Below are 15,034 nucleotides of genomic sequence, written 5' to 3'. Positions count from 1 at the left end.
GATAATTAGACAGTAACAGTTATATCTAATATCAATCTCCTGTGTTAGTCTTGACGTTTTGAAAAAATATTTGCTTGATAAAATTCATACTTTTATTTTATAAAATGTCAGTTTCCTTGTAGCTTTGTAATTGGGCAGTGCTTCAGCGCCCTATATTATTATTGGTCGGTTTTTCATTCAGGCAGCAAATGAGAAAGGCGCATTGAGACCCCGGAAGAAGAAGAAGAAAACAAATCCAGCGGCGGGAGCGGAAGTTTATAAGTAAATCTGATTAGACGCGACACTGAATTGTTGGAAATATGTGCGAGAAAAGCAAAATCGTGAGTTAATGTCTTTGCATAATTCACTAGAATGATATACGCCAAATTTCTACGCTTAAATACAATACAATTCGCTGTATCAATGCTTTAATGTTAACAGCAACTCCAGGTAGTGTTTATCTGTACTGAATACACTTAAGTTACTAATCTTTTTTATACTAGATATTTTCACTTTTTCATTTTGATTTGGTATGTTTTGCAACACGTCCTTGTGTGATCGATGAACACAAGACAACAAAAATGAATACAAACATTTAGACACGCAATGATATAATATTTTTGTACATTGAAAGACAACGTAAATACCATGGTAAATTTATATAATAATCATTCAGAATTTTATTATGTATCAAAGTACCATGGTGTTACAAAGCTATGGCAATTAATATTGATTCTTGAATCTCAACGCTTTAGCATATAATATCATGTAATTGCAGGTGACCCAGTGGCTGAGGAAGGTGTTCGGGCAGCAGCCGGTACCGGAGTTTGAGGTGAACTCCCGCACGGTGGACCTTCTGTATGAGCTGGCGGAGAGCAGTGAGATGAGATGCAGAGAGGTTGAGCTGCTCATCGAGGACCACGAGCAGAAAACTGAAGAGTACAGCAGTGATGGTGAGACTCTAAACAGCCTGCAAAGTGCATAAATGTTCTGGAAATTTACATTTTAGTTAGTGGAATAAATGAATCATCATTTTGTTTTTATGTTGAGCTGGTCCATGACTTTCATTGTGGTCTATGGCAGGAGCCCATCTGCAGGAAGTGCTTCTCCAGGGAGTTGGTCTTCAGCTTGGAGGACTTTCCAAACCCACAGTGGACCTGCTGTCGGTGCTGGAGGGTACAGCTGAAGTGCTTAAACTCAGAGACACATCGCTTGGAAGGTAAAATAACATGTTACATCATAAATGCATCATATATGTCTATCCATGGTTTTCACGTGTAGTCACGCTCACAGGAACGCCCATCTGGAGGGCAAAACAAGGCTCTCCTTCATTGACCGCCAAACATTTTTACGAGGTTTGTAGTCAGTATTAATGCAGTAAAACAGTGATATTAAAATACCAAATTAAATTTTCACCTTATTAATGTTGCACACTTTGTACAGGAAAGCAAATGAACACAGAATATTAGTGCAACACAAGGTTTCTCGCTAGGTGTTTTCCCCATCGAAAGCCGTTTATCTACTCGCCTTTATATAGTATGCATCATCAAAAATATGTAAACTAATTTTGATCTTTTAATATCACTTTTTTAGTACATTACGGCACTTTAATGGTTTAAAAGAAGCCGTCAGTTCACCCTCCATCTGCTTGATCAGCTCTATTAGGTTTACTGGATAATTAATCTGTTTAAAATCAAGTGGTGTAACGACTCGATTTAAATTGAAAACCATATTAACAAATCCTAGCTTAGGGTTAAACTTTGCTTAACTGAACCCTTGTTGGTGCAACTCACACTTAGTGTTTTTCACGTTAAGCGTTTTAAAAATGTCCTGTTGTTTTTAGTGATTGAAATAATGCAGCAGAACGTGTATCTTGTTCACATATTTTGTTTTAAGATGGAAATTTGACAGACTTGTGCTGCAGTTCAATGGAGTTCTATGGAGGTTTTGCCCCTCCAAAGCTCCACGACAGTCACGTGACTGAAAACCATGGATTGCAGTCATAATTTAGCCTGGATGCCAGCCGAATTTAGCCCCGCCCACAACATTTTTAGTTCGGGCGGTTCGGTCTGGGGGGTTCTCGGGGAAAAAAATGGTGTTTGGGGGGTAAAACGTGTGTTATTTTGGCAAGGTAGCCTGCTAAAATTCGCACTCATTGTTACTGTTCGTATCACTGTGTATCAAGTTCTGAGGAAGATCCAGATCTGAAATTCAGATATGATAATAGGCATTTTGTTTTCCCATGCTTTAAGCGGTAGACCAATCACAACAGACTGGGCCATCTGACCAATCAGAGCAGAGTAGACCAATGACAACAGACTGGGCCATCTGACCAATCAGAGCAGAGTAGACCAATGACAACAGACTGGGCCATCTGACCAATCAGAGCAGACTGGGAAAGAGGGGTTTAGAGAGACTGAATCCTCGTACAAAAACCTTTTTAGACTTTGAGAGATTCGGTGATGTGCAATGTATATTATTAGAAAATTAAAGTGTTTTTGACCTTGTGCATGTACACCTGTTGTAGGAGACCTTTAAAACAAAATGAGGAACCTTTAAAGTAGCATAATAGGGGCACTTTAAAACTAGTTGTTGCATCCCAAGGATCTACTTGGCACAGTCACATTAAGCTATGTCCATGTTATTATGCTATGTGCATAATAACTGATTTTAACTATCTGAACTGTGTGTTTGATTTCACACTCTTGTTCTCTCCAGCTACATGCCAGCAATCAATAAACTGACCAATGAGGTGCTGCAGGCGGAGAAAATGGACCGGAAGTTGCAACGGGAACTTTCTGCTGTTAGAAAGAAAATGACTGCCTCGGTTGTCCTTCGGAAAAAACATCAGGAGTAAGAAAATATGAGAGATAAATGCTTTTTATTTTGGTGTTCTTTAGTTTGTTAATTGTGCAAAATTTTTATGATTTGGTTTGAAAGACTCTTATCTGTCATGATTTATACTGCTACTGTCATTTATTCAGCCTTCTAAAGTACTGATTATAGTAAGAACAATCGCTCAACTGTATCTAAAACAGGGATTTTCAATCTTTCAGATACAACAGGCCTCACAATATGATCAAAATCTAAAATTTAAGAGGCATATATCTTTTATAATTACCTAATTTATGCATTTAATAATTTGTAATATAGTACTGTAGAATAATTAGTATTATAGTATTATTGTTACATTGTTTTATATAGATTTTTTTCTAGTCGCTATAGACACAATAGTAATTTACTGTTAAATGTATTATTTATTTAATATTCATCTAAATCAGTCATTCCCAAACTGTGGTCCGCGGACCACTAGTGGTCCATGAGGGTACTGCAGGTGGTCCGTGGAAAGGCAAAATAAAATAAAATAATATATTTTTTTACCTTCATTTTACCAGGAAATTCCCATTTAAAAAAAACAAAGTAAAAAGAATATGTAGGCCTATATTGATATAACATTTGTATTAAATTGTCAAGTTATTGTGCGATTACTAAAAGAGCCTAGTGGCGCTCGGCCGTGACGTTCAAGTTCAGTGCCGTTATGGATCGGTGGATAGCAACGGGTTCTCTGAAGAGAAAAGAGACAGAGGCAGACGTTACAAAAAATGAAGAGTTTGACAGTGAGTCGGATGCATCTATGAGCCAGATTCATCATAAAAAAACTAAGAAAAGGAGGGTGAAGAGAAAATCCTGCGAAAGCTATTTAGCATTAGGGCTCTTGAGTGATGACTAGTTATAGTTTTAGTGCTAGTAAGCCTATTTAGAGGTGCGGATTAATCCAGGCAGGACTGTGTGTAGACAGATTTTATGTGTTATGAGGTGGTCCGCAAAACTTTTTGATTACAAATAGTGGTCCATACACACAAAAAGTTTGGAAACCCCTGATCTAAATGTTCTTTATTTATATCAATCAAAAAATGTATCTATCGTAATCAAATTTAATCTATTTAATAGATTTTTTAAAAAAAATTATCACTTAATCGCTTATTTATTTAAATCTTATGGAAGTTTGTTTCTACCACTGAATAAAAAATAAAAAAGATAATTGTGATTTTTTTTCATCTCACAATTGTTTGTTTATTTCTCACATTTCTGACTTTTTTTCTTAGGATGGTGAGAGATAAACTTAGAATTGCAAGAAATAAAGTCAGAATTGTGAGGTCGCAATTATCTTGTATATTTTTTGTTTTATTTTTTCTGTGATAGAAACAAGCTTCCATACAATCTATTTTATTTATTTACTTCTTTATTTTGATCATATTAAATTTATTTTTTCAGACTTTTCCATTCACCCCCGTCACATGCAGCGGTAATAATTTCTGTTTGGCCAGTTTGGAAACCCCTGATCTAAAACTAACGCTTGTGTCTAAAACTGTTTTTCAGTGATTTGATGAAGATCACACACATACAGCAGGTGGAAGCGGCTACAGCGGAGGAGAGGCTTCTTAACATGGACTTCATGAAGAATAAATCCAGAGATCTCACTTGCAGGAATAAGATTGCGCAGGTTTGTGTTTCTTTTTTTAATTTAATACTGTATCCAGTATCAGTTTATACAGCTTTATTTTATCTACCATGTCGCTTTATACAAACAGAACAGAATCTGTGTGTTTATGACAGGAAAAGCTGGAGTCGCGGAAGATGGATGATTCCCTTACCCATCAGGCCATCCTGCAGTTATCAGAGGTAAACTACCCTACTGATTTACCAGATCACATGATCGCAGGACATTTTTGTGCACACCTACTATGATATATAACTAGTATGTTATGATGTAAATGGCATTTGTAATTGCAGCATGTAAGGATTTATTTAAAAAAGCCCCTTTTACAAAGTTTCGATTTAGTTTAGTTTAGTTTGGCTCTACTCGAATAGGTTTTCATGCTTGAGTGTTAAAATAAAACATTATTTTTCACATGTTTGACGTTGTTGCAGCTCCTCTCTTCCTAGTCTGTCAGTAACGCTCTGGGGTGTGTTTCCCGTACAATGACGCAATGCATTGTTGAAGACAACCGTATTGTCGCAAATTTGTCATTCAACCCCGTTTGTTAATGATGTCACGCAGGTGGTGGAGTAATAACTTCTTCTAATGAATCTGTTTGAGATCAAATTAATTCTAGATTTTTTCTATAAATTACGGACATGGCATCCAAGGACTTTATTATTATTTTGCTTTACTTCCAGATTCAATCATAGAGTGGGTCTTTCGTAGTAGAGCACATGCACACTCTTCAAAAACACAGCTTTAAATCTCTTGAGAAACTAAATTATTTAAATTAAATTTGTATATATAGGAAATTAAATGTCTAGATTGTAATAAATGTCAGCTTGCTAATTTTGCTCACGATAAGGATTTATGAAGTGAAAAAAACTCTGCTTCGAACCGAGAACTGTTGTTTAACAACCGCTCAACTTTTCAATGCGGTTTGCACATGTTTATTGGAATGATGCTTTCGGGAAACACACCCCTGTTTACTTTTAGTCTTTATAAAGCCCTCTGTTTGGTATAAACTATAAAAGTTCTCTGATTGGTCGATTGGAGCAGTGTGTAGTGATTAGTCAACCGCTTAGAGTGTGTTGGAAATGTCCCGCCCCTTGCCATAACCGAGAGTTTCAACACAGTACTAATTCCCTTTCCAAATACCTACACCTGCGGTCTTTGCACTTATTCTCTTTGCATGATGTATTTCCTGTGTTTGGCCCAAGTGTTCAATAGGCGTGTGTATACAGAACTTTTATTTTAGATTACCCGATGGGACACGCTTATAAGTGTTAATTTTTAATACTTTGCATTTTAAAATAAACTTCTAAATGTCTGTTCAGTAGTCGCTATGTAATTTTAAAATTGTAGCGCTTCTAATTAAGTGATAAAAAATAGTTACAAATGTTGTACAAACTACACATAGTCTACTCATCTTTGCACCAATTAAATGTGCAATACTTTGTTTTACTACAGAATTTTCTCTATTTTTCTATAATTAGAAAATTGCAGCGCTGAAAGAAGAAACACTACCTTTGAAGAAGAAGCTAGAGCCGTATAGTGATTTGAGCCCTGTAAGTACATTCATGTGAAGATTTGTCTTACTGAACATGGAAACCATTATGGCAGTGAGTTTTGCATGAACAAGCACCAAATGGTTTTGTTGTTTGATGTCTGGGGTGGTTAATTAATATTAATTTTGGTCCTGCACAGCACATTATGCAGGATAGAAATCACATCCACATTAAAATAAAGCATGGTTAATACTTTAAAATTCTAGTCATTGATCCTTCATCTATTTTCTCAGTATTTATTATTGCTGTACTTTTTTTCAGAGTCCAGCTCTTGCACGGGTGAAAATCGAGGAAGCTAAGCGAGAGCTGGTACGTTTTAATTCACAAATGTATTATTTTATATTAGTGCTGTCAATCGATTAAAAATATTAACTAGATTAATCACATAATTTTTCTGCGATTTAATCGCAATTAAATACACTTATGGTTTTAAAGGTCCCATTCTTTGCGATTCCATCTTTCAAACTTTAGTTAGTGTGTAATGTTGCTGTTAGAGCATAAATAATACCTGTAAAATTATAAAGCTCAAAGTTCAATGCCAAGCGAGATATTTTATTAAACAGAAGTTCCCTTTCAAAGCCTACAGCGAACGGCCGGTTTGGACTACAGCCCTGCACTTCCTGCTTTAATGACGCAACTAAAACCGTCTGTTGACGAACCCTCCGCCCACAAGAACACGCAAATTCGGGGGCGTTGTCCTTTTGCTCTCGCAGGTCGATAATAGGAAGCGTTGTTTTTGTAGAGTGTGTTTGTCGTCATGCCATTGAAATGCTGTTACTTTCATCCCGGAGTCAAATCACCTTTCTTTGGCCTTCCCACGGACGCTGTACGAGATCAATGACTACAGTTTATGGTTAACTCGGTGCAAAAACTATGTGCAGCACATTTTGCTGAGGACTGCTTCCTCAATCTCAATCAGTTTAATGCCGGATTCGCAGAAAGATTTTTCTTAAAAGATGACACAGGCAGTTCCCTCTTTGTCTGGAGAAGGCGTTGTTTATGGTGCACAACCGGTAATTGTATTTTATTATTTAAGTTGGTCCGTTTAACAGTTTATGTAACTCATGACCAGTGATGCCAGTAACGCGTTACATAGTAACGCGTTACTCTAATCTGACTACTTTTTTCCAGTAACGAGTAATCTAACGCGTTACTATTTCCAAACCAGTAATCAGATTAAAGTTACTTATCCAAGTCACTGTGAGTTACTATTTTAGTCATTTTCCTTTGTAAAAACCAACAGCTTATCAAAATTCTCAGCCCAAGTCCGGCTGGAGCCCGTGTTTTTTATTTATTTATTTTACTTTTTACATTGTTGCAGCCATTAAAATAGTTCAGTTTTGTTTTTAATGTCAAAGTAGTTATTTTTCGTTTCGTTTCTTTTTTATCCTTATTTAGAACAATGTTCAGAGCAATTTTTTGTTTGTTAAATTAAAGTTTATATAGGCAAGACAATTCAAGAGTTGGTTTGAGAGACTCATGCGGTTAACTCACTGGGTCGTCACATAAAAAAATTAAAACTTTAATTTAACAAACAAAAATTGCTCTAAACATTTTTCTAAATGAACTCAATAAAGAAATGAAACGAAATATAACCACTTTGACATTAAAAACAAAGTAGGCTAGTTATTATACCACCACAAAGGCATTTCTGACGAGCTGAGGCAGGCTGGTAGATTAGCCTATTGCTCGCAACGGCGCTCAAAACAACGAAACGGGCTACACAATCTAAAAAAAAAAAAAAGGACATGCAGGTTGTCTTATAGCCTACCTTGGACTTCAGCTAAATTAATATAAATCCGATCTTCAATTCCCGCGGTATAGCCTATGCTCATTTAACGGAGTTTACATCAAAGCAAAAGATTCTAGCATTTTATTCAGCAGCCCATTTCAAATTCAAAGATCGCAATATGAGAGAGAGAGACCTAAGCACTGGTAAGATCATTAGTCTCATTAATTTATATTGAAGATGATTGTGTTTTGTGTGACTTATTTTAAAGTTTCATTAACGGCCATTTGCGTTGGCTTGCTTTACTCATTTGCAGCGATGTAGCAGTAGCACCGTCATATCTATCTGACTACACCATAACACGCTCTCACACATTTATTTCTTAATTATTTGCCAGGAGTAAAATTTACACATGTGGTTTAAACAACCAGATATATTTACATTTGTCCGGTTTAGTTTGAAATGCTTTCATGCACCTTCTGAATCGGTTTGTTTGAGTGATCAGAATTAAATACGTCTCGAAAGACTCTCGGAAGGCATTTAGGCCTAACGTTACTCCTGGTCATTTAGCAATCCGATAGACACCTGCTCAGAGAAAACGAATGAAGGAACCGGTTGTAAAAAGGCCATAACTCTAGCAGCTGCACTGAAGAAACGGACTCTTTAACCCTGCGCGAGCCATTTCTCGACAGTGGCGCAAGCTATCATGGTCTCATGTTGTTTCCACCAGCACATCTCATTGTTCATTTTAATTATTAAAAAAAAATATATAAAACGAAGGAGAAGCCTAAAAAAGGGGCGTAAAAAAGTCGGGGCCGTCAGGCTCTGGCATAAATGCAATAAAGTGTGTTGCCAAAAACGGTTGTCATTTCTATTTTGAGGCGGCAGGGGTGTTGTCGGCAACTCCTGAATGTAACTAATAAAGTAACTTGTAATCTAACTTAGTTACTTTTAAAATCAAGTAATCTGTAAAGTAACTAAGTTACTTTTTAAAGGAGTAATCAGTAATCAGTAATCAGATTACTTTTTCAAAGTAACTGTGGCAACACTGCTCATGACACAAAGTGCAACGCTGTTTAGCTTTGTTAACTAACGTTAGATGGTAATTGAAACTTATCCGAAAAACTTAGCATATAAAAGTGTAGTAATTCATTCAGACACCATCGATTGTTGGTGTTTGTAATGATCAGTTTAAACTACTGAATAGACAGCTTACCATTCTGAAACATCCAGCAAAAGTCTTTCCTGAGCAGGTTGTAATCGATCCTCTTCGATATTCTCCGGGTCTGATTCCGGCTCAAATTGATAAGGCAATATAGACATTTTTGCAATAACATTCAGCGCTTGCATCTCCCCGTTATGGTAAGAGGCGGGACCTTTCCGTGCAACGTGCACTAAGCTGCTGTCCAATCACAACACGGGAAGTGCTGGCCCAATCAGAACTCGTTACGTATTTCTGAAGGAGGGACTTCATAGAACAAGGAAATCATCAGGCCGTTTTTAGGACAGAGGAAACAGCGCTGTACAGTCAATTGTGTGAAAAATACTTTGTGTGTTTTTACACGCGAAACATGAACTCATGTTATATTGCACACTGTAAACATAATCAAAGCTTCGAAAACACGCGAAGAACGGGACCTTTAATATATTTTTACAACGTAATAATTTGACAGTGAATCGCCAATTTAATGTAGAAACAACATAAAGACAGTATATTTTGAATACTTGTTTAATGACATATTTTTATCAATGAAGACCAGTATCACTGATACCAATACAGCTGCTGATGCCTAAATGAGACGGATTTCCCGCCCATTTTAAACATTAATTATAGTCATTCAACATTACAGTGTAATTGAAAGCTTTTTAACATTTATTAAGCTTAGAAAAAATAACTTTTAATTCAAGTGAACTTAAAACAATCCTCACATAAACCTATAATGTCATAGTTACCTGTGGCCTTCCTTTCTAACAGGTAAGATATAGGCTACAGAAATTGAATAAAGTTATCAAACAGTCTGCACTGCACAAATTTATTAAATCTAGATTGATCCTTATTAAAGCTACAAACGTTCTTTAGTCAAGAACAGTGAGTGATTTTCTCTGTTCCCTTTGTTCTGTGATTAACTTTAATGACAGACAGCATTAGTGGCCGCTGCAGAGCATGACGGATCCCATTTTCTCACTACTCAAAGTTCATTTAAGACGTTTTTTTTAACTAATTTAAAACGGTTCTTATGCGGATACTCGACAAAACTGACATTTTGGCATAATTCTGTGTTAATGTTTGTTCAAGCGCGAAAGAGAGATTTTGGTGGCTGTCTGTGGGCATGAGACTGGTGCACGTCGTGTGTGTGTGTGTGTGTGTGAGACAGATCATTCACATACTGTTTTTTGTCTTGTTGCGCTTGAATGGGTTTAAAGCCTTTGCATGAGCGTGATTATATAATGTAACGCTAGCCAAAGAATGACAGAAAAACGGATGCTGCGTTAATTGCGTTATATATTTTTAACATGTTAAACTGGGTGGGGGGCAATTTATCGCAATGCGTTAACGTTGACAGCACTAATTTATATAATTATTATACATATATAATATATATTAGTTGGAAATAATCATTTGAATAACATAATTTTTATCCAAAGGCTGCCTTGGATGCCCAGCTGGAGCAGAAAGTGGACTTCATGAACACATTATCTAGATAACTTTAAATATATTATAAGTATGGAAGCTTTTTTTCTGCCACAGAATAAAAAATTAAAAAGGTAATTGTGAGTTAGTCATACTTTTGAGATATAAACTTGCGATTCTTTCCCCCCCCCTCAGATTTGTGACTTTTTCTCGCAATTGCGAGTTTATATCATGCAATTATGACTAGAACTCGCAATTATGATTATAACTCGCAATTGTAAGAAAAGTCAGAATTGCATGATATTAACTCGTAGAGAGAAAAAGTCATAATTGCGATGTAAACATTATTGTGAGATTAAAGGTCGCAATTATCTTTTAAAAGTTTTATTTTTTGGTGTAAAGAAGCTACAATAAGACATTAAACATGGTAATAAATGTAATACATTTGACTTTTGTAATAAACGCAATTCCTCTCCGAGTCTCGTGGTGGTGCCTTCTGTTTTTCTCGACGTCATCGCAGCGGAAATGACGCCTACACATTTGTTCCAGCGACGGCTAGTGGGGACATTTTAAATTAGCAAACTGTGCTAAAGCGGTCGGAAAGTCGAGAACACAAGAGTTATTCCATACAATTTCTAACTGAGTCCATGTTTTCCCCATGAATATGGTAGCACGAGCCTGAGATGTCCCAGAGAACACACACATGAGGACAGATTTGAAGCAGGTAAGCGGCTGGCGTCGGTTATATTGCCGCGCTCTGTACTGCGCCCTTCCATTTTGAGCCTGTGCTGCAGTTTTGACCCAAACCTGCTCTCACTTTAATCACTGCATGCTTTTATGCGTGCATGCATGCTGTCTTCACTCAACGTGCAAATGCGCCGGTTACCGTGCAGCGGTCGAGCAACTTCCAGACCGAACGTGTTCCAGCAAACATGTCGCAGGATGAGTGTTTGTGCTGCAGTGTCTCAACATTCATTTATCGTATGTTTTACTTTTTACTCCACTTTCTCTGTGCGGCTTTCCGTCCGTTAATTCCGTAGCTGCATTGAACTGCACGCGCGCACTGTTTCGTACAGTTATTGTGGGAATATTTTAAAGCGGCATGGATATGGATTACTTGCAAATAAGCCCTTGTAACTCAACGTGCAGTTCCATGCGCCATTAACAGCTGTTTGGTCTGTGCCGGTTCAGAGCGCGCGATATGTTCATACATGATGCATTGATGTCTGTCTGATAGAGAGCGCGGTTCGCGTTTCAAGCTGAGCGCAGAACGAACGTAGTGATGTTATGGAAACTCGTGTAAAAATTACCATGGTAACCACTTAAAATACCGCAGTTGTTGCTGTTGAAATTAACGTTAATCTTCGGATCTCCTCCCAACGGTGTGACAAACTCGCAGAATAGTTCTGTTACTTTAATTAATCTTTTTGGCAATTGACATTGGTATCTAAAATAATTGTTACAGCATTTATTGTAATTAACGTTCAACTATAGAAATACGACGTGTGTGTATAATATATGTAACTTATATATACAGTGAGGAAAAATAAGTTTGAACACCCTGCTATTTTGCAAGTTCTCCAGCTTAGAAATCATGGAGGGGTCTGAATTGTCATCGTAGGTGCATGTCCACTGTGAGAGAAAACAAATCCAGAAATCATATGATTTTTCAATCGCAATCTGGTAGTCTGCCTTTAAAATATCCACCCCCACTCCATTTATTATCTTAAATTCGATGCACCTGTTTGAGGTCGTTAGCTGCATTAAGACACCTCTCCACCCCATACAATAAGTAAGAATCCAACTACTAAAATGGCCAAGACCAAAGAGCTGTCCAAAGACACTAGAGACAAAATTGTACACATCCACAAGGCTGGAAAGGGCTACAGGGAAATTTCCAAGCAGCTTGGTGAGAAAAGGTCCACTGTTGGAGCAATCATTAGAAAATGGAAGAAGCTAAACATCTCCCTCGGACTGGGGCTCCATGCAAGACCTCACCTTGTGGGGTCTCAATGATCTTAAGAAAGGTGATAAATCAGGCCAGAACTATACGGGAGGAGCTTGTCAATGACCTGAAAAGAGCTGAGACCACCGTTACCAAGGTTACTGTTGGTAATACAATAAGATGTCATGGTTTGAAATAGGTATGTGCCGATTTTCGGTAATTCGATATATCACGATAATGAATATGCATTATCGTGGGCACTTCAAAATATCGTAAATAATAATTATTAACAATGATTAAATTTTGTATAATTTACTCAAGAATACTTTGCCCATAAATGCTCAACACCGCTGTATTCTGCGTCAAAGGGAAATACGCTCAGATGTAAATGAGAAGCACATGAACCAGGGATGGAAATTAGCACCCGCCACCAGCCAAATGCGGGTGATTTTGCGTTGTGGCGGGTAAACTCGCTTCACCTACCGGCCACCGTGGCGGGTAAATAAAAATAGCATACTGTTTACCCTCTTTATAAACTGTGTTCAGTGAATGCGAGTGCGACCGTATGTCCGAATATGACCAGTCGTTTTCGCCGTCATTACCCGGATGTAGTGCCAGAAGACGCGAATAATAACCATAATAACTCGCGCGCACTGAGAGAAGATCCGTCACTGTCATCCGGAAGCGCGCACCCGTCTCACAGCGCGCAAATATTGAGTTCTCTTTCAAGTCTTGTGCTTAAATGGACAAACTCACACAAAAAGTAAGCCAACATGTTCATCTTGATGAGAATTCTAGCAGACATAGTCTGAATATGCCTTAAGTGAACTGTATACAGTCGTGAAAGATGACGCATATCCTTCTATTAGGTCTTAAAGGGGCAGTAGCTTTTACTGCTATGTTTAATGTCAAACAAACGATAAGGACATCACTCACTGCTCTTGATTGAATAGCTTTTGTAAGTTTAATAAGGAATAATCTTTCATTTAAACAGTTAAATATGCAGTTATTTTACATTTGATTACTTTATTACATTTCTGTAGGCCAGTAGACCTGTACATTATTATTTAATGTACACATGAGTGAGATCAAGTTAAACATTTTAGTTTGAATTTTATTTTATACTGTTTGATGTTGCAATGTGCTAAATAAATATTTGCATAATTTGTAATTGATTTATTATTTGAAACTTTAATATTAATTAATGGAATTGTAATGCCTTGATTTTTAGTAAAGTTACACAGTCATAGCATTAGCCATAAATGCAATGGATAATTGGCATAATTTCTTTTAGTGCTTCGGTTTCAGCCAATAATTTTTATTTTGGTGCATCCCTACTGACAATGTTCTGCTCGGTATGTCGTCAACACGCTTCAGAAGATGCCAAAACTAGTAGTTTCATTGTTGGTACTAAAAACCTAAAACTGGAAGCCATAAAAGAATCATCCAAATGCCACATCCAGGTAAAAAAAAAAAAGAGAGAGAACATAGAGCCCTACTCATTTAATGAAATGTATATCAGTTCATGGTTTGTGTGTGTATAAGAGTGAAAAAATGTCAGTATTTCATTGAGATTTGAGATTAAATAAACAGCTTAAGTATTGTAGAGCTTGTAGTATTAATTTTTCACGTGCAGTTACACATTGTCGGTTAAAAACAAGAAAGTGGCTGGTAAAAACATTGAGTGGCTGGTAGATTTTGAAATCCACCAGCCACAGTGGCCGGTGGACAAAAAAGTTAATTTCCATCCCTGACATGAACGAGTGAAGGAGACGCGCTCAGATATAAATGAGAAGCACATGAACGAGTGAAGGAGACTCGTTAATGAAGTGCCTTTCAATGGCAGCAGAGGGCGCTGATGAACTACAGAATGCACGATTACCCCGGAAACCCGCAAACAAAAGCAACTGCGTTAGTGAAGTTTTTAAAACAGCCATTCGTTTTTTTGTAATCACAGCTCCTAATACTTAAAGATTTAATAGGCTATTTATTTTCAAACTTAAACATTGTTTTAATCTGGACTACAACATGCCCTAATGATTAGATTTTTTTGGATTATTTGTCCAAAAGACATACGACTTCATTAGTTAACATGTTAATTCATTATTACCAAACTGACAATGAAAAATACCTATAAAGAATTAATTATTCTAAGTAATGTTAATTTCTTAGTTACTGTTTATTAACAAAATAACTTTTTAATGGACCTAAGATAAAACTAACAATGATCAGTATTTCTTAACTAATTACCAAAAACATACTTTCTGTAACATGTAGCTATTGCTCAATCTTATTTAATGCAGTAAATAATGAGACCTTATATTAATTTGTTACCTGTTGTTCTTTATAGCCTAATTCTTTTGCACTTTAATCTGTTTGAAAATTGTACTTTTTCAGCTCTGGAAAAAATTGAGACCACTTAACATTGATTTCTCTTAATTTTTTTCAGAGCAGTATATATTTTTGGTGCATTGTATTATTGTATTTAAACATTCAGTTATTTTTGTGAATACAAAAAATAGTTTTTAAAGCTGTTATGCTATGACAACACTTTTTTTTGCAACTTTCAATATTTTCAAAATTTCAATATCGTGGTAATATCGTATACCGTGATAAAAGCTTCAGCAATTAATCGCAACATGAAAAATTTATATCGGCACATGCCTAGTTTGAAATCATGCATGGCACGGAAGGTTCC

The 15,034-nt window shown here is 36.6% G+C and overlaps 2 protein-coding genes across 12 annotated transcripts in view; both read left to right on the top strand.

Annotated features, from left to right (window-relative positions):
• Positions 1-10,529, top strand: part of haus1 (HAUS augmin-like complex, subunit 1) — a 40,179-nt gene extending 29,650 nt beyond the window's left edge. For 2 of the 3 annotated variants that reach the window (XM_067424705.1, XM_067424704.1), the window contains exons 2-10: positions 182-320; positions 758-932; positions 1,063-1,198; positions 2,698-2,832; positions 4,360-4,483; positions 4,597-4,662; positions 5,959-6,030; positions 6,292-6,339; positions 10,406-10,529. In XM_067424705.1, the coding sequence (XP_067280806.1) occupies positions 300-320; positions 758-932; positions 1,063-1,198; positions 2,698-2,832; positions 4,360-4,483; positions 4,597-4,662; positions 5,959-6,030; positions 6,292-6,339; positions 10,406-10,465 (837 nt within the window). In that variant the 5' untranslated portion in view covers positions 182-299 and the 3' untranslated portion in view covers positions 10,466-10,529. The remainder of the gene's footprint in view (positions 1-181; positions 321-757; positions 933-1,062; positions 1,199-2,697; positions 2,833-4,359; positions 4,484-4,596; positions 4,663-5,958; positions 6,031-6,291; positions 6,340-10,405) is intronic. The other variant, XM_067424706.1, reaches the window with a different exon arrangement.
• Positions 10,530-10,907: 378 nt separating this feature from the next.
• Positions 10,908-15,034, top strand: part of ark2n (arkadia (rnf111) N-terminal like PKA signaling regulator 2n) — a 28,117-nt gene continuing 23,990 nt past the window's right edge. For 2 of the 9 annotated variants that reach the window (XM_067424700.1, XM_067424699.1), the window contains exon 1: positions 10,912-11,115. The gene's annotated coding sequence lies outside the window, so the exon portion shown is untranslated. Of the gene's footprint in view, positions 11,116-11,160; positions 11,373-15,034 lie in introns of those variants that run through there. The other 7 variants (XM_067424693.1, XM_067424695.1, XM_067424696.1 and 4 more) reach the window with 7 other exon arrangements.

Source organism: Pseudorasbora parva, chromosome 18, assembly GCF_024679245.1.
Source record: "Pseudorasbora parva isolate DD20220531a chromosome 18, ASM2467924v1, whole genome shotgun sequence".
Lineage (NCBI taxonomy): Eukaryota > Metazoa > Chordata > Actinopteri > Cypriniformes > Gobionidae > Pseudorasbora > Pseudorasbora parva.
This window is presented reverse-complemented; position numbering and strand designations above follow the sequence as displayed.